Source organism: Leptodactylus fuscus, chromosome 1, assembly GCF_031893055.1.
Source record: "Leptodactylus fuscus isolate aLepFus1 chromosome 1, aLepFus1.hap2, whole genome shotgun sequence".
Classification (NCBI taxonomy): Eukaryota; Metazoa; Chordata; class Amphibia; order Anura; family Leptodactylidae; genus Leptodactylus; species Leptodactylus fuscus.
The window spans coordinates 138,582,613-138,609,487 of record NC_134265.1 but is presented as its reverse complement, the minus strand read 5'-3'; the positions used below and the strand labels follow the sequence as shown (position 1 = coordinate 138,609,487).

The 26,875-nt window shown below is 39.6% G+C and overlaps 1 protein-coding gene across 1 annotated transcript in view; it reads right to left on the bottom strand.

Annotated features, from left to right (window-relative positions):
* Positions 1 to 224: 224 nt before the first annotated feature.
* LOC142208571 (hippocampus abundant transcript 1 protein-like) overlaps positions 225 to 26,875 on the bottom strand; it is a 63,293-nt gene continuing 36,642 nt past the window's right edge. Inside the window, exons 4-12 of the mRNA XM_075277177.1 lie at positions 15,222 to 15,349; positions 14,923 to 15,037; positions 10,777 to 10,995; positions 9,158 to 9,271; positions 7,456 to 7,527; positions 6,518 to 6,630; positions 4,421 to 4,518; positions 3,479 to 3,639; positions 225 to 1,843 (exon numbers count right to left, since the gene is read on the bottom strand). Of these exons, the coding sequence (XP_075133278.1) occupies positions 1,634 to 1,843; positions 3,479 to 3,639; positions 4,421 to 4,518; positions 6,518 to 6,630; positions 7,456 to 7,527; positions 9,158 to 9,271; positions 10,777 to 10,995; positions 14,923 to 15,037; positions 15,222 to 15,349 (1,230 nt within the window). The 3' untranslated portion in view covers positions 225 to 1,633. The remainder of the gene's footprint in view (positions 1,844 to 3,478; positions 3,640 to 4,420; positions 4,519 to 6,517; positions 6,631 to 7,455; positions 7,528 to 9,157; positions 9,272 to 10,776; positions 10,996 to 14,922; positions 15,038 to 15,221; positions 15,350 to 26,875) is intronic.

Below are 26,875 nucleotides of genomic sequence, written 5' to 3'. Positions count from 1 at the left end.
TTTTTTTTCAGTCAAGAATCTTGTTACAGATATAAATACAAGATATACACAGCCTCTCGGTAGGGAAAAATGTTTCTTACAAATATCTACATATAAAACATTAAAAGCGGCGCTTGGTTAATGAAGTTTTATTTACTTTTAATGGTCTATGATTGTTTCAGAAAAATACATATACATCTGTATATTTCCTTCAAAACACTCAATCTTCGCAAGTGACATTTGGGAAAAAAAACAAAAACAAATAAAATTGACATGACAAAGCATCTTAAGATTGAGCTATAAAAAGAAAAAGTTAATCTGCATATCTCTCATCAAAGCAGTGTAGGAAGAGTCTTGTATATGAAGGCTATGATATGTGTCCAATGCACTCTACATAGCAGTTAAGGCTGGGGTGTAATAAATGAGGTGTGACTTTAATATCTGGACCGAGAACAAGAGACTAGACATGCTGGTAGCTCTTGGCATACACCTGCATTGTGTAGGAAGCCTCCCTAAATTAGGAATGTTGTCATAATGAAAACTAAATCAAAACCATACGGTGATAGGTAAAGTGCAAGTAACATGACCAAGCACCTTTTTGATCAATGCACACTGGCATAGAGCATTACAAATATTGAATTTATTTATTTTTTCTAAATGTTAGGTGCCCTGTTCAGTGGTGTTAAAAAAAAATAATATTCATTAATGTTGCTTGTTTCAGCCGCTGAGAAAGTAACTATAAAGTTGCAAAAAGAAAAAAAGTAACATGAGAAAGCTGCCATATAAATATTCTGCTAACTACTTTTAACCATACTATACGGCCACTCTTATTTCCGTTGATTTCATATTTACAGTTTTATATAACAATGCTCTGTGCAAATACTTGCCTTATGCGACAATGAGGCAGCTCTCGTTCCGTTCCATAAATGCTATTTAGGACACATTATTAAAGACTTTATTCTTAGCTTACTACCAATCATCTGAAGTATTGATCTAGCAGCATTTGCCTAAATTTTTTGGATCCTTGGTTGGTATTGAGAGTGGTGGTTTGGGAATTCCTGCAGCATTCTGTTCATCGTAGTGCATCTCTGTAAACAAGTTACTGATAACTTCAGAGTTACTCCAGAAGACAAGGTTACTCAGAAAATGCAGCAAGAAAGGCAAAACCAAGTCTTCTCCCCACCGTCCCCTACACACACAAAAAAAAACACAACAACAACACAGAAATGTAATAGCAGGCACTGTAGGGTGTGTTAACAACACGTCTCTCTTTGCATATGGTACCATTCGGATTCAGGCGCTCTGTCACTGCAATATCTAGGGATTTTTTGTCAGGAGTCAATATAAAATGCAATGACAAGGTTCGAGGTAGCATTAACAGAAAACACAATCTCAAACCTTTAGCTGCTTTGCTGCTGGAGATTTCCTCTACACATGCAACCTCCCATGCAGTGAATAGGTAATAACTAATATTTAGACAAAAAAAAAAAGTGAAAATAAATAAAATAAAAATAATGGTAGTCAACATCTGCATGGAGTTCCAAAGCCATATTTTTGGATTGCTAATGTGTAATGAACTTTTTCTTCAGCAGAATTTGGTACATTCTCCTTTATTCTAACTCCAGGTGATGCCAAGGGCGAGTTTAGAAGGTATTCACACACTGGTGTCTTGTAACAAGGGTTCTATGTCTTCATTGCCCCCGCGGTCGGGATTATTTGTCTGACTATTGCTGCTGATGCTGTGCTTTCCACCAACCAGGTTTTTGGAGTGAGTGCTGTGTTCAGGGATGAACAAGGCAACCAAGAAAGCAAGAAGGACTGCAATTGCTCCGAATAGAAATGGTGGTCCTGGAACAACCGCTCCCTAATAAGAGAAGGGGAAAGAAGTTAGTATTTAGCGGTATATTGCAAGTTAAATAAATAAAACTCTTTCACCCAATCGATACCTAACCGCCTTCATTTATTATTGGCAGATCTTGCTAGTAACAATGGCCTATGTGTAATGTATATGACTATTATTCCCTCAGCCCTCAGATGCCAGATTCATCCTTCAGCTCCAGTTGATGTGAACGGAGAATTGGACATAAGCAGTCATAATGTAGTGATGTCACTCCATTGCATATGCTGCTCAAAGTCACTGCAGCAACCAGACTGGACAACGGAGGGTCAGGGCAAGCGTGCATTTTTTTTCTTGCATTTTATGGTTCAATGCGTTTTAATTGAGACAATGCTTGCAATCGAAAGCAATCAAAATAGGTAGACAAAAATACCAACATACCAGTGTATACATTGAATTGTACTGTAAAATGACAATGTAAACATGCAACAAAAAGAGCAAATGACCATATAAAAGCCAAAACATACAAACAAGAAAACATAGCGTGCTCTGCATGGCACTATGAACATAACCATGAGAAAAAATCAAGCTATGGAAGAACCTGTTCAGGGTGACACAAGGCTACTAGGCACATGGTATTATACAGCTGCCCCTCCCCCACCTCCAGACTTAACAGGCATAAATCAGAGAGAAGGTATGAGTCGGTGGAGAAGGCAAAGTTCTTCAAATGATGCAAGAGGCACAGTTAGGGCAGAAGTATGGGTCATGGTTGCCAAATAGCTACATAACTGAAAATTATAGGATGTCCATAGCTTGGGACATCTCTACAAAAGAGTCTAGCCCGTTATCACCCAACAGAGACTCCAGTGAAGATGGGAACATAGCCTAAAGATGCTAAAATGGCTTCTATCAACAGTCTGGAATTCTTCAGAACCTAGTTTTACATAGAGATTCTTTTACTGACTAACTAATGAGCAACAAATATTAGCCTACTGGAGAGTTATATAGTAACAAGCAGTACACCAGAGGTTATACATTTAATGGCCTTTAATACAGATGAAATGTATAGTAACGTGCTATTCATTACTGCAACTAAATACTGTATGCAGTGCTTCAGTAAAAAAGTGCAGTGTAAACACAACCTTAAAGGGGGTTGTCCAACTTCAGAAAAATATTGAGTGACACTCTCTGTATCTATTCCTCACAGTTTTCTACATCTCTACTTGCTGTTACTCATTTACTCCCTGTGGTTATAAATAAATAAATAAATAAATAAATAAATAAAGTCCATGGTCATGTGATGAGCACACAGCTCATTACCAGGCAGCTCCCTGATTACTGTGCTGTGACTATAACAAGCTGTGCAACACTGTGTTCATCACATGACCGTGGACTGTACGTCACATGACCGTGTGTTGTACATCACATAATCGTGGACTGATTTTTATCCACTGCAAGTTAGAATTTGAATGACAGCAGAGATCTAGAAAACTGTGAAGAAATAATGCAGAAAGTATATTGGAAAATTGTAGAACTTCTCATTTAGTTATAAATGCTATTGTTTGTTTAATATTGGCCTGAAACTGGACAACCACTTTATAGAAAAAAAACACCTCACTATCACTAACAGGAGCAATCACTGAACATCGATTTACAGCTTACCTCTTCACCAGGATCTTTGCTTGTTGTTTTATCATCTGTGCTTGGTACCGGCACTAATCCGCCAAGTTCCACGTGGAAGAGGAAGAAGACAAACCCATACAGTGCTGGGCCTAGACCATTGCATAACCCTCGAATACCAGTTACCATCCCTTGTGCAACACCTATATGGAAACCAAACAAAAACCTTTAAGTTTTATCAAGCTTTAAATGTGTTGTGCTACCAAACCAACTTGACCCTTTTATCCACAGGAAAGAGGTTAAATTGCAGATTAGTATGTGTCTTGATTTGGTGGGTGTTCCAGCGGTCAAGCCACCACAAACTTGTAAGTTACCCCATATCCTAATTCCTCAAAAGAGTTGTCTTGGGCTACGATATTTGAGCTTCAATTTTTTTTTTCAGGCCAGTGACGACACATCCATTGGTCAAACAGCCATGCAACAACACAGTCCAATTCAAATGAATGTGGCTAAGCTGCAATATCAAACACAGCTGCTAGACAATGAAGGTGCTGTGCTTGGTGGGTAGTAAAGAGGCCCCAGAAATCGATATGGTTCCTTTAAAACTCTCTAACTTTTTAAAAGCAAAGAATGTTGTAATTTTGAATGGTTATCTCAGAGAAGTTTCACTGTGTAAGAATATATATTCAATATCTCTCTATAGCGATAGGTGTAGGAGAGTTTAATCCTTAACTTTGCTGCAGCATGATATCGTCTTACAGAAGACAAGAAACAATGAAAAGTCATTGAAATTTTTTTCTCAAATGACTTTTCAGAGGCTTTTGTTGACTGTTGTAATAAGATATCACGCTGCAGCGGTTCAACCAATCACAGAAGTTTGGGTTAACACTGCTACGTGTGTAATTATAAATCTCTATCCATCTATCTACTCTCTGGTGTAATCTAGTAATTTGGATGCTTATGGTAGTGTGTAACAAAACGTACCTTGCTGATCTGATTCAGCACAGCGGGAAATCAGGGCACTCACAGCAGGGAATGTGATACTAGACATTGCAGCTACAGAACCAGCTGCCCACATCATCCTGGAAATAAATAACAGCTGTAAGTCAGGTGCAAATGAGTAAATTACCATATATATATTACAAACACATACACACATACATACACATATACACACGTCTCTATCTAGCAGTCTATACATACACACACAGAGCAACTTCACACGGGAGAAATGAGGCGCATTTTGACCGCGGATTTCGCCTCAAAATCCGCCTTCATACAATGGTGGTCTATGGAGACCGCTAGCGTTAGTTTTTACGCTAGCGGAAAAAAGAAGCGACATGACTAGAGATGAGCGAGTACTATTCGAAACGGCAGTTTCGAATAGCACACTCCCATAGGAATGAATGGGAGCGTCCAGCGCACAGGGGGTTAAGTGGCCGGACACTGGCCCCGGCTGCGTCAATTCATTCTTATGGGAGCGTGCTATTCGAAACTGCCGTTTTGAATAGTACTCGCTCATCTCTAGACATGACCTTTCCTTCAGATGGATTCTGCCTGTAGAAAGCAATAGAAGTGAATGGGAGGCGGAAACCATTTTTTTTGTAAATACGCAACTTTTTTTTTTTTGTTTGTTTTTTTTACAGTCCATTCACTTTAGGAGAGGGGAAAAACTGCATGACTTTTTCTGAAGCGGTTTTTAGCAAAACCAGACCAAATTAAGCCACATGTAATTTACGTGTGAACTAGCCCACACACACATACATATTATATATATATATAATATATATATATATATATATACACACACACACCCAAAATAGGAATAATAAATGCAAATACACTACAGTACATAAGAAAAGTGTGTAGAGCTCTGGTCAGTGGCACATGTAATAGGTAGGAAAAGACTCAAGTTTTTTTTGTTATTTCGGTTTGACATTTGACATTGACTGGCTTTGGAACAAGTCGTCAGTTTTCTATAGAGTTCGTGTTTTTAAATGCAATATATTCAAATGATGTGTCCAAGCACAAATTATTATTGCGATTTATGGGAGATGAACACAGAGGACATGGGCCATTCTATCCTCAATCTGAATATTTCTTCATGATGGGCACGCAGCAGGTCATATGATCCACCAAGCTGAAATCCTATCCTACTTAATATTATAAATGTGAAAGTTTGTATGTTTGGAAGTTTGTTCCTCAATCACGCACAAACGGCTGAACGGATTTGAATGAAATTTGGCACACAGATAGATTGTAACCTCAATTAAAATATAGGCTACTTTTTCTCTCAGTAAATGACATGGTTTCATGACAGTTATGAATTTAGGTTCACATGCTATATTAAACAGCTCTTAGCAGCAGCCTTATCTCAGCCAGGGCTGTTATCTCTCTGTGTAAACACGCTAACCCTCAGTGTGTAGATAACTTTGCATATTATCTGATCTGCTCCAGTGCTAACAAACACCTTTAATCCTAATTGGCAGTTTGCCAATTTTTAACATGCCTGGAAAAAGAGAATCTAATTTGTCGCAAACAACGACAGCTATGAAGGAGCCAGAAGTCACAGAGTTCTCCTCAAGCACAACTGAGAGGGATCATCGATGTCAACAACATGCTCATTATATGATGTTCCAGCAAGGTGCTGAGATGCCAGAACAATCCCAGGCACAGTGCAAGAAACAAGTTCAGCGGCAGGCCAGCTTGAGAGCTGTCAAAACGCCGGAGCATGCGGATCATGAACACCAAGAACACGCTCATTAATATGGTGTCCCAGAGAGCTGCTGAGATGCCGGAACAATCACAGGCACGGTGTGAGGAACAAGTTCAGCAGCAGGACAGCTTAACGGCTGCCGAAAGGCCGGTGCAGGCGAACCATCGACGGCAGCAATTTGCTAAATACAGGCTGATCATCAACGCCAACAAACTGCAGACTAAGTCGCGGGCAGAGGCTAGTACCTGTATATTCTTTTAGTGTGACAGAGATATAAAAAAAGGGAAGACTACTTCCCTAAACTGTTAACTAGTAGAAAATACTGAGTACTGAGACAGGTAATGGCAAACAGTAGTTGTACTTACCATGGCTGTGAACCAAAACCATACCAGGCCAGCTGGAACATTTGAAAACCAAGACCAAGAAGAACAGTATTTTTGTTTCCAATTGAGCGCATAAGTATACTGAGAAACACAGTCTGAAAAATATAATGCACAGCACAAGAATTTAGATACAAAAAAACCCCTCCTCCTGAGCAACTAAATTGGCTTAAACATAGATGCATTATTTAGACTCTGTTCACATTGCATTTGGTCTATAAAATGGCAGTAAACATTGGACTTCCCCACGTATATGTTCAACATAATCAGACTTCAACAGCATTAAGCCAAAATTAAAAAAATAAAAACTGCATGGTATACGTGATTTTTTTTGTGCAGTTTTGCACTTTATAACCAAGTGCAGTCTGTGGTTCATGGATTGGGCATTTTGGGTGTTGGGTGAATGTTGGCCTATGACCACAATAGCATATGCACTGGGTGCTTTCCTCCACATAAATTGTGGGGGGCAGAGGGAGAAGCCATGGTAGAATGCCATTCAACAATGTACAGTATGTTTGACTCTCCATGTCTTGATGCAATGTATTGGGAAATGTTACACTTATTTGAGAGCATGGGAGGGAGAGGGATTGTGGGCTGATGGATTTTTTTTCTTGTATTGTTTTTCTTTATTACCATACCATAAAAAAGAATATTTGTTTAATAATTGTTTGATTTAAAAATACCATTCGGCAATGTATGTTTTTAATGTCTACCTGAAAATCGGTGGAAAAAGGACAAGGAGGAATGATAGACCCCCATTATAGCCCGTCCAGCTATCCGTTGTTCTGGTCCGCTGACAGACCAGAACAGTGGAGAGAAGAAACAAGTGTGAATCTAAAATTATTTTAAGGTGGTTGTAAATAATGGACTGAGACAAATGTCATGTTGGTTAGGCATAAAGGTCTCCTTATGAGAATACATACCTGAGCCACAATGGACAAAATCCCCACCACTGCTATGAAAGCTGCAATACTACCCTGATTAAAGCCTATGATCTGCAAGAGAAAAGAAAAAGTTTGTTGCATATTAAAATTTATATGAAGAAAGATATATTACAATTTGCCCAATATAATTGTACAAAGTTTTTTTTTGCATATTCCTACTTCACAACTCTGCTTAACTTCAACAATAAACTGGGTGGTATTATTGAAAAGTGGAAGCGTTCACGATTCACAATAATTCAGTAGATGTAAAGTTACAAAGTGTGGTCAGTGACTGCGGGGGCATATTTGTGCATAACAATTGCCAAAGCTCTGGGGCTTAATAACATAAGAGTACCAGACCTCCTCTGGCATTAACATCAGCAGAAAAACTGTGTATTGGGGACATCGTGGCATGGGTTTCCATTTCTCGGCAGGTGCATACAAGTCCTACATCTCCAAGAACAATGCCAAACGCCAGATGAAATGGCACAAAGCATGCCGCCACCAGACTCTGGAGCAATGGAAACGTGTTCTGTGGAGTGACAAATCATGCTTCTCTAGTTAACGGTCTGATGAACAGTTTGGGTTTGACATAACGCCTGAAGAATGCCACATGCTTAACTGAATTATGTGACCTATTTGGAACATAGACAGTGTTATAGGGATTGTGTTTAGGAGTTGACCTAACCCCCAGCCTTCCCTTTGAAGCAGACAGAGTATATGTACCCTCTAATTGATGCAGACAGTGGCTTGAGATATATGCACCCATATATATTAATTACTGTCTCAACCACAAGTGAAGTTTACTGTGTGGGGGCGGACAATACGTTTAGTGTACCCTCTGACAGATAGAATGGTTAGAGGTTACAAATGTACCCCTTACTATCTTAACCACCAACACGTCGCTGTTGATCCTTTTTATGCAACTTTAGTTGGATACTACTACTTACCGTGTTTCCCCGAAAATAAGACAGTGTCTTATATTAAATTATCGTCCTAAATATAGGACATGTTTTATTTTCGGGGGGTGTCTTATGGAGGTAGGCTACTTAGCTTCCCCATTTTCATAGCAGCGCTGGTGTTGCTGTTGATCGCGGCGGCGGAAGTGGTGGGCGGGGCTTAGCGAGGCTGCCGGCAGTTGCCAGGGAGCCTCACTTTGTGGGCATTGCAGCCAGCTAAATGCTGTGCACTGTGTTCCATGTGCACAGGAAAGCTGGCTGCTGCCTCTGCTGTGATACTGGCTGCTGTGTCTGCCATGCCTTACTTTCGGGGTACGTCCTATTTTCGGGGAAACACGGTATTGGACCCGAGACAATTAGTTATTAATAAGGTATGTTTTAGCTCACTCCTGTCGGTGAATAATGAAACAACTAGGCTTTAAAATGGGAACTGAGATTGTAAATCTAGCCTTTTATCCAACATGTACTGTATGTCTGATCTCTCAAATGCTCTTTGGAACAAAAAGGCAAAAATTCTCCAAAATGAAGTAGAAAGTCTTGCCAGAAGCTGCAACATGGAGACTAAACGCCATACAGATCTAGAATGTCATGCCATGAAAGCCCATCCTAAATAAATTAGACTCTTGCTCTATCTATATTAACCTCGCCATATGGAAAACAAACAAGGTTTTTCATGGGTAAAACTATAGATAAGTTGATAATATATCTTGTGTTAGGGATTCTGAAACATGTTAAAGACCTACCTGCTTGAGATAAAGGAAAAAACTAGAATATTGTCCAGCTTCCGGCAAATACGAAAAGAAAACAGTGATACAAATGAGAAGTACTGTGGTGTCTTTCCCAATCTTTTTCAGTGACTGAAAGAAAAGAAAAAAAAACAAAAAACATATCAGGTCAAACTGTAGGCAATTGTCATGCGTAGGCTGTATTCACACTTCAGTCAAGTTTGCCTTTTTCTGTTACACTTTAAGAGAATGAGAATGAATGAAACAAAGAGAATGAGTCATATTTTTACCATAGGTAACCAAGTAGCCAGCTATTGTCCAGTGATGTCAGTGTAGTTTGCTGCCGCTAGCATACACGCACGTCAACCCAGAAATTATTTCTCTTGCAATATTGCAAATACTCAAGTCCTACTGCAGACCAATTACAATTGTAGAAAACAACTATTTATATATATTATATATATATATATATATATATATATATATATATATACACACACACACATATATATACATATATATATATATATATATATATACACACACACACACAGTGTATGTGTGTGTGTATATATATATATATATATATATATATATATATATATATATATATACATATACACACACACATATACACACACACACACACATATATAAATTTCTACAGTTTCTGGTATGTTATATTGGCAATATACTAGAATAGGGTCTGTCGGGTGTCCGCAGTTCTGAAGCTGTTTTATGGGTACCTTGAACTGATGCGTTAAATTATATATTTTGGCTAGGTTTTTAGGGCCTTTGAGTCTTATTATGGATTTGGTCTTATTATGGACTTGCCTTGGATAGTGGGTCACCCTTATTGGATTGACCTTGTAGTTCTATGGGTTTAATTATCTTTAACCCCCTTCTCACCAACGGCATTTTTTGATTTTCGTTTTGGACCGTGGGCATTAGTACTGGGTGTCTCCTGTATAATACAGTAGACACCCGATGTCTATGGCTCCCGAGCGGCTGCCATGTTTAAATACCTGGATGTCGGGAAAGGGGTTAAAGTTTCATTTCGCATGTAATCAGTGATCATAAAGACTGATACTTATATGGGGGTGTGCTATATTTTGTTGCAACTTTTGTCCTTTGTGGGGAGGACGCAATTTAGTTTTAGTAACAGCTGCACCCTCGTTCCTTCTAAATAATTTTTTGTGCTGTCCATTCTTTGTTCCAGAATCTATCTTCTGCCATGTTTTTTGACTTTTCTGATGCAAGAAAAGTTTGGCATAAAGACTTTTTGTTACTGTTCCAAAAGTAAACACGGCAGAAGACAGCATTATGTTTGCATTGCAGTCAATGGGAACAGGCAGACAGAGGGCGTTCTGCCTTTATCTGTTACTCTACTACCCTTAATGTCCACTGCTGTCATCCTATGACGGATAACAGCAATGGACTGTAATAACATAGTGTGAACATAGCCTTAAAAATAATGATACATCTGACCAGGACCTTATCTCCTATGACAAATAAGGAGAACTATCTGGCACTTTTGTAAAACGTATACATTGTTTACACTTCAAATATTTCCATATACAGTAATAGTACAAAATAAACACAGAATAAGCTAGAAACATAAAACAACAGAATCTTACAGAAAATGGGTCAGCTTGTTCCCATGAAATCTGTGCTCCCCAGAAGTTAGGCCTCATTTTATCCCTCAACGATTCCGGCACAACCAATAGAATAAAGCAGATATCCAAAAGTGCCACAACAGTTGCCAAAAGGACCACCAAATTATCACCGTAAAACGTGGAGATGTAAGCACCAATTGCTGGACTTGTTACCAAGCTTGCTGCAAAAGTAGCAGACACCTGTGGAGACGGGGGGGAAAACAAGGCAAAAAATTAAAAATTACCAGGCGTTCTTATAACAGTATAAAAAAAATAAAACCACAACAATAGACAGCTCAAAGTAACAGTAATACAGAATACAGCAATATCACTAATTTTTAGGAGAGTCTCACAGTTAGCTAGAATCCTTGATACTCCAGTGTCAATCTTGCAAGATTCCTGATTATTTTGAAGTTCTGAGCACGATCTTTTACACACTGTATCTAAGGAATCTGGGTAATAATTGATGTGGATAAAATTCGTTTTTGGATGACACATTCCTAATTTGTGTCATAATAGAAACTCTGAAACTGAAGAATTTGTCCTTCTTTCCTACTTTTGGGTGTAAGACAACTTGTTGGCAAAGGAGCCTCCCTCTACTACTATAGCATAACCATTAAATCCAACCTTTGGTGAAGACCCATTTCTTAGTAAACTGCCTGTTGAAAATTGAAGCCAAAGAAGGAAATTAACCCATGTATTTTAAAGATTGGAAATTGACTGATATTCGCTGCTCTTCACCTCAAGGTGCTTCTCCTAACATGCTGGAAATGCCCAAACCTGAAAATCCATAGCTGATGAGGTCACTACTAATTCCCCACCATTTCTGCCAACATCAGCAGGGGATTAGTGAGGTAAGCACTGTTTATTTAGTTGGTTTTTTTTGTGATATGTAAGAGCAATGAGGGTGTTGCTGTTGCTCCAAAGAGATAAGTGGCAATGCTTTCACTTGCTTATTGACAAAAACAGATGAGCTGGATTTAAAAAAAAATAAAAAATTCACCGCACAGATCCATGACAGAAGTTCAAGCATCGGACATTTAACCCTGCTGTTCTGTTCGCATTTGCTATACACTTGTACTGTTCCCGGGTCAATATGACCCGACCTATTAATTCTTGATTTTTAGCTACTCTAATTGTTTTATTTGAATACTTTTTTCATTGAAATACTGTATGTGAAAATGTTTGATCATAAACAAAAGAAAAATTTAAATTCAAACTTTATTTTTTTATTTTTTTTCATAAAAAGGTTACACTGGCTTTTTGCAATTATCTTCGATTGTTGACATTCTGCACACAAATAATAAAGAAGTTTTACATTACTATTACTAAAACATGAAATTTATCTTTTTGAAAAATTTTATAAATCAACAAATGAAAACTCATAAAAACTTCAACCATTTTAGAAAGAAATAAAAAAAAACAAAAAAAAAACACTGAACATGTTCATGCGTTTTTACATTGAGCACAATAATAAGACACATGTCCTTTACACAGATATTTTGAACATCCAGCACATGTCAGATTAGTCTTATTGTCACAGGAAGATGGACAGAAGCTCCATCTCTTCTTTTTTTGCTGGTAGCTGTGCTGGTGGAGGCCGTGGATGTGGAGTCTCTTTCTTGAGCATGCTGGACACTTTTTACAATGGCTGCTGCTCCCTCACTTCTGGGGGTCACGTTTCTGCTCTCAATATATGGCCTCACCAGGGATTTTCCCAATTCCTCAAGAAATAATCTTCTTTTATGCAGCTTATTCCGGTTCCAATCGGGGTCGATTTCTCTCCATAAGACAAATGCATTGTATGCAGAAACGTCCAGTATGTTATAAAATAAAATCATTGGCCACCGATTGGTTTTGCGTTTGCATGTATATGTTGATATTACTTGGTCTAAAGCAGGGGTCCTCAAACTTTTCAAACAGTGGGCCGGAGGCAGAGCAGGTCGCACAGACATCGGGAGCAGTGCCCTCCAACAGGTAAAGTGAAGTGTGCTCCATGGCCTGGCCCGAGCTCTCCAGGAGCCTCATTATAAATGCACGCCTGCCGGCGTTGTCGGCAGGGCCAGACAGAAGTGCTTGGCGGGCCGCAGTTTGAGGACCCCTGGTCTAAAGTATCAACTGCTCCCTTTGTGGCATTATAATCCAAAATAATGTCAGGCTTTCTGTCTTCTCTATCACTTACGGCATTGTCATGGTGCATTGTGCTCATGAGAATTACCTGTTTGTTTGTTTTTGGAACATAAGAAACAACAGTTGTATTTCCAGAAAAATAAAAAGTTGAAATGTAGACCTCTCTCTTGCTAAGGATACCTTGCGGTAGTTCAGGTTTGTTTTTTCTCATAGTACCCAGCATGGTAAGTTGTTTTTTCTTCAACATCTGGCCAGGTTGATAGGATGTAAAAAAGTTGTCACATGTGACATTTTGTCCTTTTAGTCCATGAGTCAAATCTAGAACAACACGCATACCCTGATTTTTTTCAGGTCTTTCATCAGGGGCTTTTCCTGTATACACTCGAACATTTAGAGCATATGAACTTTTGCTGTCGCAAAGTGTCCAGATCTTGATGCCATATTTTGCTGGCTTACTTGGTATATATTGTCTGAATGGGCACCTACCTTGGAATGCCACCAGTTTGGAGATGAAGAACACATAAAAAAAACATAACTTTTGAAGTCAGAAATAATCAGAGACCTGTAGAACAGTATAAAATGCTATCGGGTCATATTGACCCGAACAGTACAAGTGTAACAATCAGCGTGTAGCAAAAACTAAAAAAAAAATAAAAAATGTAGAGCTCCACAAATGAGGAGAAGTCAAGGAACCACTAGTTTCAAATCCTCATTAAAAAAATCTGCAGGGTCTCAAAAATCATTTTGGGTCATATTGACCCGAACATAACAGCAGGGTTAATACTGTAGTAAATTCCACTGTGGCTTTTTCCCCCCCCATGAAAAATGTGCCATGTACAGAACACCCTTAATTGTTAGTCCACATGTGGTGGTAGTGGTGCCAACCCTAAAGAGAGGTTCACAACTACACTGTAAACACACTGTTTTTGGCAGCAGATTTGACAGAATCTGCGATAAACACTCCTACGGCCCCGTTCACATGGGAAGTGGAAGGGCGGATTTTGGCAAAGAGAGTGAAGCGGGGAGCCGCGTCGCTCTCGGGCCAAAATACTCCTGCCACGACTGTTGCGGCTTCCCCCTCCGGAGTAAGCTCAATTGAATGGGAATCCGCCTGAAGAATGGGCAGCTCGCTAGTGGTCTCCATAGACCACCATTGTGAGGGGGCAAATTATGACGTGGATTCCGTGCCATAATCCTCTCCCTCTGTGCCCATGTGAACTAGCCCTAAAGGAACATCTACCATAGATCGTGTCTAAAGAACAGATTCACTGTCTGCCACTCTGACAGTACAGTGACATTGGTAGCCAAACCTAATGGGAAAAAAAGCAGTGAAATAAAGTATATTGCACACTATTGTACAAATGCCAACAGACGTGAAAAAGAGAAGGATCAGGCCTCCCACGCATGCATAATAGAGCCGGAGTACCTCTATTGCGCAGGCCCAGGCAAAAGTCAAGAGAACAGGAGATGGCGGCACAGAAGAAAGTGATCTCCAGGACAGGAAGACAAATAAGTATGATGGGGTGAGGGTCTTGGGTAAATAGGAAGGCAGGTAGGACTAGTTGTCAGCGGGCTAGCTAGGGAAACCGGAAGGGGGTGTAAGAGAGGGAGGGAGTGAGAGGGGAATCTGAGTGAAGAGCAATGCATCATGGTAATCGTAGGATAAGAGAGCAGGACGATACACCAAGCAAACAAATGCAGAGGCTTCCAGGAGCTCCACGAGAAACCCAGAAATCATTCAAAACCTTCCTTAAACTATTTGGGCACACTTATTAAACCATTAATAAGTTTTTGGGGTTTTTTTCCCCAGAAAACCCTTATAATCATGGTATCTCCCAAAGACCATATGTGTGGACTTAATGTCTCCAGTTTGGTCACTATGGATTGCATCCATTTACAGTCTATGATTTGTATTTGAGAAGTGAAAGATTACCTAGGTTCACAAAGGACAACATTCAAGGCCACACGTGTCAGTCTACTGACAATACAATCACTCACCAATCCATAAGCTGTACTTCTTTCATGTTCTTGTGTTATGTCTGCAACATACGCAAAAATCACAGAAAACGTAACAGAAAATGCTCCAGATACCGAAATCATAGCAAAATACCACCTGTAGAGAGAGAAAAAAAAAACGTTACTATCTTTAAGAACAATTCATGTACTAATATGATTACATTATTATTGTATCTTCTTACATAAGACCACTGAATTGTCCCTGTAAAAACACAACATATAGTGGTATAGATATCTTCTATGGAATTACCGTACCTACATAACATTTTCTGATCACTTACCATGGGCTTATCCTCATTAATGGGATCGGGGCACAGGTAAAGAAAACAGTTATTAGCAGAAAAGACTTTCTCCCATAGACATCTGATAAAGCACCAATAAGCGGAGCACACATGAATGACAGGAAACCCTGAAAAATAAAAAAGCCATAAAGAAATTACATAAAATTAATATTAACCAAGCTAGAGACCTAAGATTAAACATCAAGTATACAACTGAGGTCTACTGATAGATGATGCCGAGTCTCAGTCTCAAGACTCTGTTAAGGCCAGAAAATTCAGCCGATAAGGACCAAATTATCTGGGTCGCATCACCCCCATTCCCCATTTTGCACATGACCTTATCAAGAGGTCCACTATGCGTAACTACCTTCTACTAACAGAAATAGCAAACGCAGGCATGAACCTAGCAATAGACATAAAAATAAATAAACAATACACACACCTATACAAGAAGGCAATGGAAATAGTCTGGAGAGTTTGTAAAATATCTCTACAGCAGATTACATTTTAGTAACCTGGAAATGTTCATAATAAATAATGAACTTGCAAGACAAATGCTGAAGATTACAAGTGACAGGGCTGGAGAGATCCCAGTGTGTCCTGAATTTTGCTTCGGGCTCATATTTTTTTAGGCTGATTTCTATTGACGTCTATCAAAGTTCTTGCTCCTATCCCACTAAAAGGGGTCAGATTTGATCTCTGAGCAGTTTATCTGGCTTCTGAAGTAGATAGTATTTTGGGAAGCCCTGTGTATCCTCATTGGTGTTTCAATGACCACACTATACTGCGCACTATGTTACCTACATTCAAACCAAAGCTAAACACACACATGCGTACACACACACACACAGCCAGATCTAGTACAACACAAAAACTAATTTCTTTTCTACAAATGTATGTTAACAAAAAAAGGGGGGGGGTTTTGGTTTTTTGCCAACAGAATTCTCTTTACAGACAACAAAAACAACAGATATTCCAGTGGAAAACAGCCAAAAGAACTAGACCAGATGCTTTAGGAGGGAATTGCTGATGATTTTGAGATGGATTTCACCCCAAATCAGCCCCAAATTCCACCCTAAATCTGTCTCCCATAATTTTTAATTAGGAAGCAGGATTGAAGGGGAAAAAACAAAACAAAACACATAAATTAGAAAAAAAAAAAAAAAAGTATCCTACTCGATCTTGCTGCAGATTTTGCAGCTGTTTCAGCTAGTTCACTCCACTGAGTCTAATCGGAGAGTGAAATAATGGTATATAACGCTAGAGAGGTGGAAATAGGCGAATTTGAGGCAGAAGTGCGTGTGAACATACCCTTAAAATGTAGCGGTCACCTTGCAACCAGTGTTTTACCACTACTAACCCAACAAATTTTGCTCCTCAAGGCCCACTCTTTTTTTTTTTTTTTTTAATATTTAGACATGGAAAAACACAAAGGGCAGGGACACGAATACTGTATAGTTAACAACAGAAGTAAATCCATTTTGCAGACAATTTTTGAATAAGCTGGACAGAAACTTAATTGGAAAAAGGAAAACTCAGCAATTTTTCACCCATGGGAAAGCATTATTTCCAACCTCCCATAACACGCTAAGGCTATGTTCACATGGTTTTGAACCATAACTCAGAATACTCTGCCTGAGCAGCTGATATATTTCATCATTGGCTTTTTTTTTTTTTTTTTGCTGTTTTTTGTTTAACAATAAAAAGACGGGAGCTTTTGTGTGTAACCCTATAATTTCTGGCTGCACAAGGACATATGGGGGGGGGGAACACACTTTGCCCACAAATTTGATGCCTGAAGGTGATTAATAACCCTTACCCACGCAAATGTAAGTGCAGATACTAGAAAACATTTCTTATCTATTTTCCAGCATTGCACAGCAGAACTTTTAGAATGGCATATGTGGATTCATTCATTTTTTTCCAGACTACTTCAAAGAGAAATAATAAAAATACAATGAACATGGTGTCCAGTTTTTACTACACTCTATAATGTTCTTTAGATCCCTGCATTCATTATCACAGAAGGCAGTTTTCCCCATGAAGGTTATTCAAAAGAGACCTGATAAAAGGGAAGGAAAAAAAAAAAGTCTCGGCCGACATAAATGGGTTCTACGAGATTAGAAAAAAAATAAAATAAAAAAAAATTCAACCTTTTCTTCTAAAATGGCACCCCTTTGGTCTAAAGGATGGGTATGCTTTTGAAGTTCAGCTTAGTTCAAATGAACTGTAAGGATGCATTCACATGGAGGAAAATGGTGAGTAATTTGGTGTGGAATTTTCCACGTGGAAAAAAAAGCCTGCCATTGATGTCAATTTTCTGCTAGAGGAAAAAAAAAGCTAGCAGAACCTAGCTAGCAGAGCACCAGCTTTCAGTCGTGGTTATCCAGCTTTTGGACTGGAACCTGAGGTGGCCTCTGCCTCAGGTTCCAGGACAAAAAACCCGGTGTGAACTTACCCTTAGGGTGTATTCACACGGAGGAAAATGGTGAGGAATTTGGTGTGGAATTTCAGCGCTGAAAAACCAAGCCTCCCATTGACTTCAATGGGTTCCTTTTTCTGCTAGCAGAATATGCTAGCATAAAATTCTGCTAGCTGAAAAAGGAACCCATTATTATTATTGTTTATTTATATAGCACCATTAATTCCATGGTGCTTTACATTTGGGGGTTACATACAGTACACAAATTATACAGGTAGATATAATACTAACAATGACCGACTGGCACAGTGGGGTAGAGGGCCCTGCCCGCGAGGGCTTACAATCTATGAGGGAAGGGGGTAGAGACAGAAGGAGAGGGGGAGACTGTACGGGTGGCAGTGCGGTGATAGTGTTATTGGAGGTTGTAGGCCTTCCTGAATAGGTGAGTCTTCAGGGCCTTCTTGAAGCCTGTGATTCAAGAAGTCAACGGGAGGCTTTTTTTTTTTCAGCGCTGAAATTCTTCACCAAATTCCTCACTATTTTCCTCTGTGTGGATAGACCCTAAATCCAGCTCTGATCATGAACACCCTTTCCTGCAGTGCCCCCTTTTCAGCAAGCATTACCATCTTGAATTCTTTCTGAGCTCGCATGGAATACAAAAGCAACAGAAGTTTTCCTGATGCAATATCCATTTCTTACTTCACATTTACACGTGAAACTCTGTGTGCTGACTGGAATTAACAGCCTAAACAAGTATGCCAGCAGAGGGACTCAGTATAGTTATCTATACTGCAGGGAGTCCCTGTCTTTCAGCGGCGTACTGTACCATACTATATTCAGTATGGACAGCATTTCGCTAGGAGTCAGGTGCTTCTAGCATCATATAGAGCTACACTGTCCCTCTCCTGGCATACTGTTCAGGCCAGTAAATCCGGCCAACACATGTAGAGTTTTATTTAAACATGGTCGTGTGAATGCAGGGTCACTCTGTGAATAAAATTTGGCAAAGAAAACTAGATAAATCTCCTGCGTACAAATGCAAATTCATTGCGATTCAGTTGCATTATTCTAAAAAGCTCACAAAAAAGTTATAACACAACGCACACACATTTTTTTCCCCAATTATTATCTTGGCATACTAATTTTTTTTTTAGGTTTTGTCTTTTTGGCATAATTATAGAAATTATAGCAATAATGTTATGGTGTTGCAGCAATTTGAAAATTGCGGAGGAGGGAGAGGGCGGGACAAAAAAAATAAGATTAAAAAAAAACAAAAAAAAAAAACAACACTTGTACCCAGTGAAAAACACAAAACATGAGCTACAATGAACTGTACATCTATTTGTTCATCGCATGACCATGGACAGATTTTGTCTACTGGGAGCAAGCAGAACGAATGAATGACAGCAAGCAGATCTAGAAAACCGAAGAATGGATACAGAGAGCATATTGGAAAACTGTAGGTAATTTCATTGTACAAAAAAAATAACTTTTACTTTCCAAGATTGGGCCACCCCCCTATGCCACAGGCAAAATTTTGCTAAATTAGTAGCAGTTTGAATGGACAACATCCTAATACACTATTGAGGAATCGCAGAGTGCTCTAATTATGTTTGTTTGTTTTTTTATCCCTATTTAATGGGAAAACATTTATAAAAAAAAAAAACACACAACAGAACCTTGTAATATCCATGTTGTAATTAACAAGGCCGACCCAGAGGTTTAGGGGGGACCCAATATATCTATATAAAAAGTGTTATAAATCCACATGCCAACAAGAACGCTTATCAGCAATAACTAAAATTTCGTAAGTCATTTTCAAAACATAAATTAAAGGGTATTTGTGGAAGCCAACTGGCACCCACTATAGCGCCTACTGTCAAGCTGTCACAATATTAAAAGAATATACCCAAACAGCTCTATTAAAGCTATTTCCAGTTCCACAAATTAAAATGCTGTGTATTCTACTCTTAAGTATTACTACCATGTTAGTATAGTTTATTAACATATACATTTAAAGGGGTTTCTACAAGATTGCAACTTATCACCCGTCTTCATGCTAAGTGTCGGTTCAGTGAGGTCTCACAGTTTATCCGACCATTTAATAGTCTATAAGATAAGATAAGATAAGATAATCCTTTAATAGTCCCACCTTGGGGTAAGCAACTTTCAGCACTCCAGCTGTTGTAAAACTACAATGCCCAGCATGCATACTTGCTCTACTGTTCTTGGAATTCTCATGGAAGTGAATGGAGCATGTTGGGAGTTGTAGTTTCACAGCAGCTGGAGTGCCGAAGGTTACTGACCCCTGGTCTATGAGAAAGCCAAAGATAAGATAGCGTACAGTTCTCCCTCTTGCAAAGCTGGAATGGTGCAGCAGCATGCAAGTTGGACCATTGCTCCATTTAAACAAAACCCCTTCTCTCATGGTGGGTAGGGCCTGCTGGCTTATGACCATTCCTGTGGATAGATTATAATCGGTGTATAGCCTTACAAACACCAGTCTCTATAGGCTGTGAATGAGGCAGTGATCAGATATGCACATTGCTGTTCCAAACCTAATGGGATAGAGCAAGATGGAGCAGTACATTGCTCAGCTACCTCAGTCAGTACCATAAACATTGAATGGAGTGGCAGATCCACATGACTACAGCTCCATTCTCCAGAGATTGTGAGAGATTGCTGGTGTCCCCAATGATCATGCATTTAGAACGTATCCTTTAGTGTCTTTCATGGGATACTCCTGCAAGCCTCTGACCATGACATATATAGATTATCTATATATAAGTTATCCATAACACAGAGTGTCACCTTCTCAGCAGTAACCCCTGGCAGACCCAATTATTTAAAGGGATCCTATCATTCAAATGGAATTTTTTGTCCCTAACACGTAGGAATAGCCTTAAGAAAGGCTATTCTCCTACCTTTAGATGTCTTCTCCGCGCCACCGTTCCATAGAAATCCCAGTTTTCGTTAGTATGCAAATGAGTTCTTTCGTAGCACTGGGTGCCGCCCCCAGTACTCAAACAGCACTTAGGGACCACCCCCAGTGCTGCAAGTGAACTCATTTGCATACCAGCGAAAACTGGGATTTCTACAGAACGGCGGCGTGGAGAAGACATCTAAAGGTAGGAGACAAACAGTCTTTCTTAAGGCTATTCCTACCTGTTACGGACAAAAAATTCCATCTGAATGATAGGATCCCTTTAAGATCAAATTGATCTAGGGCAGCGATGGCGAACCTTTTACAGACTGAGAGCCCAAAACCCAAAAAATAATCGCAAAATGCCAACACGGCAATTTAACCTTAATACTGTGCGGATCCACAGTTACGCTCAGTTGCAGACCCGTAAAATGCAGTCGTGTGAATGGTGCTTTACCGAGCTTTCATTAATACAAACAACATTGTACTGAAAGGTAATAGTTTGCATTTGGCATAATTTTGAAAAATTAATGTTCACTATTTACATAGCATAGGATCTGTTTACAGTGACCGTGCAATGTTATTACAGCCTTTACTAATATCACGTCTACTATAAAACAGATACTGTGTGATATAAATAGTGAAGGGACCCCACACAGTACAATCTGCTCCACAGTGATCCCCACACAGTATAATCTGTTCCACAAATGAGTGCTCACAGAGAGGGCTCTGAGTGCCATGTCTGGCATGCGTGCCATAGGTTCGTCAACACTGATCTAGGGGTTCAGTACTCCCAAACATTAATAACATATGCCAAGGTAATGATTAGTAGTGGTCCGGCTACTGGAAATAATACCAGGAGTGCCACAAAACTTTTACTATTTTATCAAATACAGTGCTTTTTCATCTGTAAGTTGAGAATGATTATTTCAAGCCTTTCAAACTGTTACGTAAATGTCCTGTGACATCCATTACAGAACTTCAGGATCTATAAGAGGCTAGTGAAGAGTTGATAACTATTCTGTGATATCAATAAGTTAGACTGAAATACTGGTATTAGTGCCACTTCGATAGTGTGAAACTAAAAGGATCATCTTGTATAAAACAAAACTGATCTATAAGCAGGAAGCAGATTTTACAGCAGATTGATGTATAACTTTGTAGGAACAGATGGAGTATGAGCTGTCATTTATACATTTAAAAGGGAAGGTATCGCCTTCGTATTGTTTTCACTAATTAGAACCAGGTACTGGTAAATATACTATTTTTAAGCAGTTTTGTTTTTTTTTTCCATGAAATTGTATTTTGTTTGCTGTACATTATTATGGAGGCAACCACCTTGCCTGAGCTGCTGGAGATTGGAGAGTGCGTAGGGCACTGAGCATGTGTAGGACAGAGAACAACAGGGAAGGAGAGTAGATAAGTTGTAACAATAACCTACTGTCAATAGTGGGTCCTTTATCTACTGTATATAGGTAACACCTGTCATGGCCTATAAGGATAACTGTATGATTGTCAAGAACAGGTCTTTACGGAATAGGAAACATCAGTCATTTTGAGGCTCAGTGGCAACAGTAAGGGCTAGTTCACACAGGGTTCCGCGTGTACACATTGCGTCACGGCTGTCGTGACGGGATGCCAGTGCAGTGCACTGGCATTCCGCAATGGATTAGGCCCAAATGAATGGGATGGAGCCTCGCACCGTGACAAGATAGGACAGCTCGCTTCTTTTTTCCACTACTAGCTAGCGCAAAAAAGAAGCGAGCGGCTCCCATTGAAGTCAATGGGAGCAGCGGATTTTGAGGCGAATTCCGCATCAAAATCCACTGCCAACTTGCCCCACGCAAACTAGCCGTAAGGATTTCAGAAATTGTGCTAAACAGATATTGATGTGAAAATATAAAAATTAAAAATATAAAACAAAAACTTGATGTCAATAAAACCTAACTTCTGGACAGTAAAATCCTTATCCTTCCAAGTTTATAGGTCTAGTCGGCAATCTCTGCTGTATGTTTATAAAGAACCAATGATAACTACCGATCATAGACACCCATTGCACATAAGCATAAAGTACATCTCAAATACACTCCCGATCTGATAAGGGACCTGCTAAATAATTATGCCCATGATTAAGAAAGTTGGCAAGGATTTATATCAAAATTATATTGAAACATTTCTCATGAGACGATTCTACCAACATGTTTAATGTGACTAGTGTTCTTTAGCCATAGTACAGTGTTAGGTCTGTTGCTTGAGAGGATGTTCTCAGAGACTGCTTGTTTTTCAAGGTGGCATATTATTTATACACAAATCTATGGTTGTGGGTCAAATAAGATCTTAACAATTCTGGCGTATCTACGGTCAGCGCTCACAATATTAATATCATGCATGCCATTCTTAATAAATTCCCCCATTATCTCCAGTGCATATGACCATAAAACAATGTTATTAACAATGTTAATGGTAATGTCAATTTGTGGTGTGGTGTGGAAAGGAGGAAGGAAGGAAGGAACAGCAAAGCAGCTCTGGACATTGGAAAACGCTCCCTTGACAATACTAATGCCCAGTGCCCAGAGAACACCCACTTGACAGTATTCTGTATTAAGACATTATTGTATTTAAGAAAAACTGACAGATATTGTTACGTTTTTTTTGACACCCAATATCACTGCACTGTCATAAGGGCTGGCCTCATAGCTCAGCTTCATTGCTGAAACTTTCCCCTAACCATACACTTCTATAGTCTAGTACTGTGAAGGGGGCCACTCTTCACCACCCAGCAATGACATGACCAAGGCATCTGTAGGGTTAATACTCACAATCAGTGTGGGCAGTGGACTTGTTTAAAGACCCAACATCAGCTGCACTATTACAGCAGGTGTTGGGTCTATAAACATGCTGGAGACTCCGGAGCAGAGGGGCCGCCATAGCCACTGACCCAGCGGCAATGCCCAATATTAGAGCCCACACTGATTGTGGACATTAACCCTACAGATGCCTTGGTAAATCATCGCTGGGTGGAGGAAAGGTTGAAAGATCGTTAGAAGTATAACATTTACTTTATTGTAGTTTGAAGCTCTTGGGTTTATTGGATATTTATGGGACCAAGTCATCACTATTTGTGGTTTGCAATTTGGTTAAAATGTGAAGACTCTGAAGAAAAAGCAAGCTGTTACACAGAAAATATGCACACGGAATGAAAAAAAACACTCTACAGAACATGAAAATCACTGGTACATTTTCCTGATCAGTAATGCTTAGGGCTAAACAATCAAGAATGACATGGAACAGATCCCAGTAACAACATCTGTTGGGATATTCTAGTTTAATAAAAGGGTGGAGAGAAACACGTGGCTCTCCAGCTGCTGCTGTCCTGCAAAAATGTACTATAGTAGCACAAGGACACTGGTTCTCATGTATTAAAGATGTTCCAGTCACAAGAATGCAAGGAAATGTAATCCTTTCCAATATTACACTAGCAGAATGTACTAATTCCTTGAAGAAAGCTTAGCAAGAGCACTATAAGCAGTGTGCCAAACTATTCCCCTGCCTTGGCCCATTTAACTAGTTACAGCTCTGAAGCAATAAACCCTGTAATTGATGCACTCAGCGTAGCAAGTGTAAACTGGAGAAAGGCGACAGTGAATAGTGTATATGGAAGGACGGCAGTTTAGTTTATAATGTAATAAAGGAAAATAGCACAAGATGTTGGCAAGGAGCAGAGGAAGGTGGTAAACAGAGGGCCACACAGTCACTTTGTGGGCAACAAGTAAGGCTGGATTCACAGTAACACTCCATTTGGGGATTCCATCCCTGAATTACGGTCAGAAACCGGGCAGAACCCATTACGGTCAGAAACCGGGAAGAACCCATTATAGTCTATGGGGTCCCTGGGGAACCGCTTTTTAAGCGGACTGGCTTTCCGTTTTTTCAGATCCCTAACTGGACCCAAAGAACGGAGACCTGAACGCTAGTGTGAACCTAGCGTCAGGATTGTGAATGTGATCATGTTACAGCACATAATATGGTGGAAACAAATCACATAAAAATACAAGTCTGCTAATGTTGCAGGTCTAAAGTCGAACATGATTTGGCAGGAGAAAATTGAGTGTACAGTAAATTGAAAGCGACTGCAAATCATCTGTGACATGTCTGCGTTTTTTCTCTTCTACTGTTTAGGGATTGCAATACCTGTTAAAGTGTACATGTCTTATAGCCAACTTGCATCGTAAAACACCATTCAAATTTCATAGGCCTCTTGGTGGCTTGACTTAATTGTTACTCAACTAAGGTCGCTATGTAGAACTATCCTAAAACACTCAACGAATGAGGCAATAGGTTTACTTAGAGCAGTCAACATGAGAAGCGATGATGGTGAGAATACGACTCATCCGAGACTAAATCTGAGCTAAAACGAAATATCTGCCAACTAATGATTGCTTGGATAAAGATGGAAGATGAAGAGAAATCCTACGTACATTATCCAGTAAACAAAATGAGGAGTAGGTGGAGAAGATTACTCAGCTTTATTACTGCAGTTGCCATAAAGAGAAGACATACTAGCCAAGATAGACACTAAGTGTACGCCTTAGTCTAGAAGTCTTTTACATCATACTGCACAACATTTTATCACTGGAGATAACAAACCTCAATAGAACTTAAAAATAATTCACCTTAAAATTTACATATAGAGTTTAAAAACCCTTGAAGGTACACAAAAAAACAAAAACAAAAAAACAACACACTAGGCTGCGGTATGTGTGCACCTTTTCTTTTTCAGTGGTTCCTCATCCCCCTCCCCTCTCTATAGATTTCTATGTTAGAAGCAACTCAGCCCGATATAGTAGAGAACACCAAATCTTTATTTAAAAAACATTGCATAGTTGCTTATTGTCATATGTAATATTTCTTTATGAAAAGTTGCTTTATAATTGGAGGTATGCTTACGTAACAGATCAGTGTCGGAAGACACACATTGCCAAAGATTTGCATTCTGGCATTTGGATGCGATGAGTAAACTTATTATAGTACGCCAGTTTTCTCCCACATCTGCTGCCTGCACTGTCAATATGAAGACTGCTTCCCCTAACGTGCTGTACAGATAGTAAAACTAACTCTTCCAAAATATACATAGACTGAGCAGTCATTCAATAAGGGTTAATAATTGAACTACAGTCAACATACATACCGTAATACATGAAAATCAAGATGTGCAATGGAATTTATTGATTTGTTTTAAGTAGTGAACTAAAATTCTAAAATTGTGGTCATGCATTAAATACCAGCATAAATTTACATTAAGACATAAGAAACCGGTCCAGTGAGTGGTTCTATTTAGATAGCTTTCTCAAAGCTAAGTGGGAAGGAGAACATTCAGAAATTGTAAAAATTATGTAAAGGAACTGAGAATCTCAGAATCTGAGTGAATCTGCCAAACTTCTAGATACCCTAACAGAAATATTTAGCACTTCAGACTGTCCATTCTCATTTTTTGAACCTGTTACAGAAGAGGAAGTCTCCCAGCTACTTTCTTCATCTCGCCCTACAACCTGCAGTAGTGACCCCTTCCCCCTCACACCTTCTCCAATCTCTGTCGCCTGCTGTCACGACTTACCTTACTAAAATATTTAACCTCTCTCTCTCTTCTGAAATCTTCCCATCCTCCTTCAAGCATGCTGTTATAACCCCGCTATTGAAAAAACCCTCCCTGGACCCGTCCTGTGCTGCTAACTATCGACCAGTCTCTAACCTCCCCTTCATCTCTAAAATCTTGGAACGCCTGGTCTATTCTCGTTTAATCCGCTACCCCTCTGCTAACGCTCTGCTTGACCCCTTACAATCTGGTTTCCGCGCTCTGCACTCTACTGAAACGGCTCTCACAAAAGTCTCCAATGATCTCCTAATTAGAGATGAGCGAACACTAAAATGTTCGAGGTTCGAAATTCGATTCGAACAGCCGCTCACTGTTCAAGTGTTCGAATGGGTTTCGAACCCCATTATAGTCTATGGGGAACATAAACTCGTTAAGGGGGAAACCCAAATTCGTGTCTGGAGGGTCACCAAGTCCACTATGACACCCCAGGAAATGATACCAACACCCTGGAATGACACTGGGACAGCAGGGGAAGCATGTCTGGGGGCATAAAAGTCACTTTATTTCATGGAAATCCCTGTCAGTTTGCGATTTTCGCAAGCTAACTTTTCCCCATAGAAATGCATTGGCCAGTGCTGATTGGCCAGAGTACGGAACTCGACCAATCAGCGCTGGCTCTGCTGGAGGAGGCGGAGTCTAAGATCGCTCCACACCAG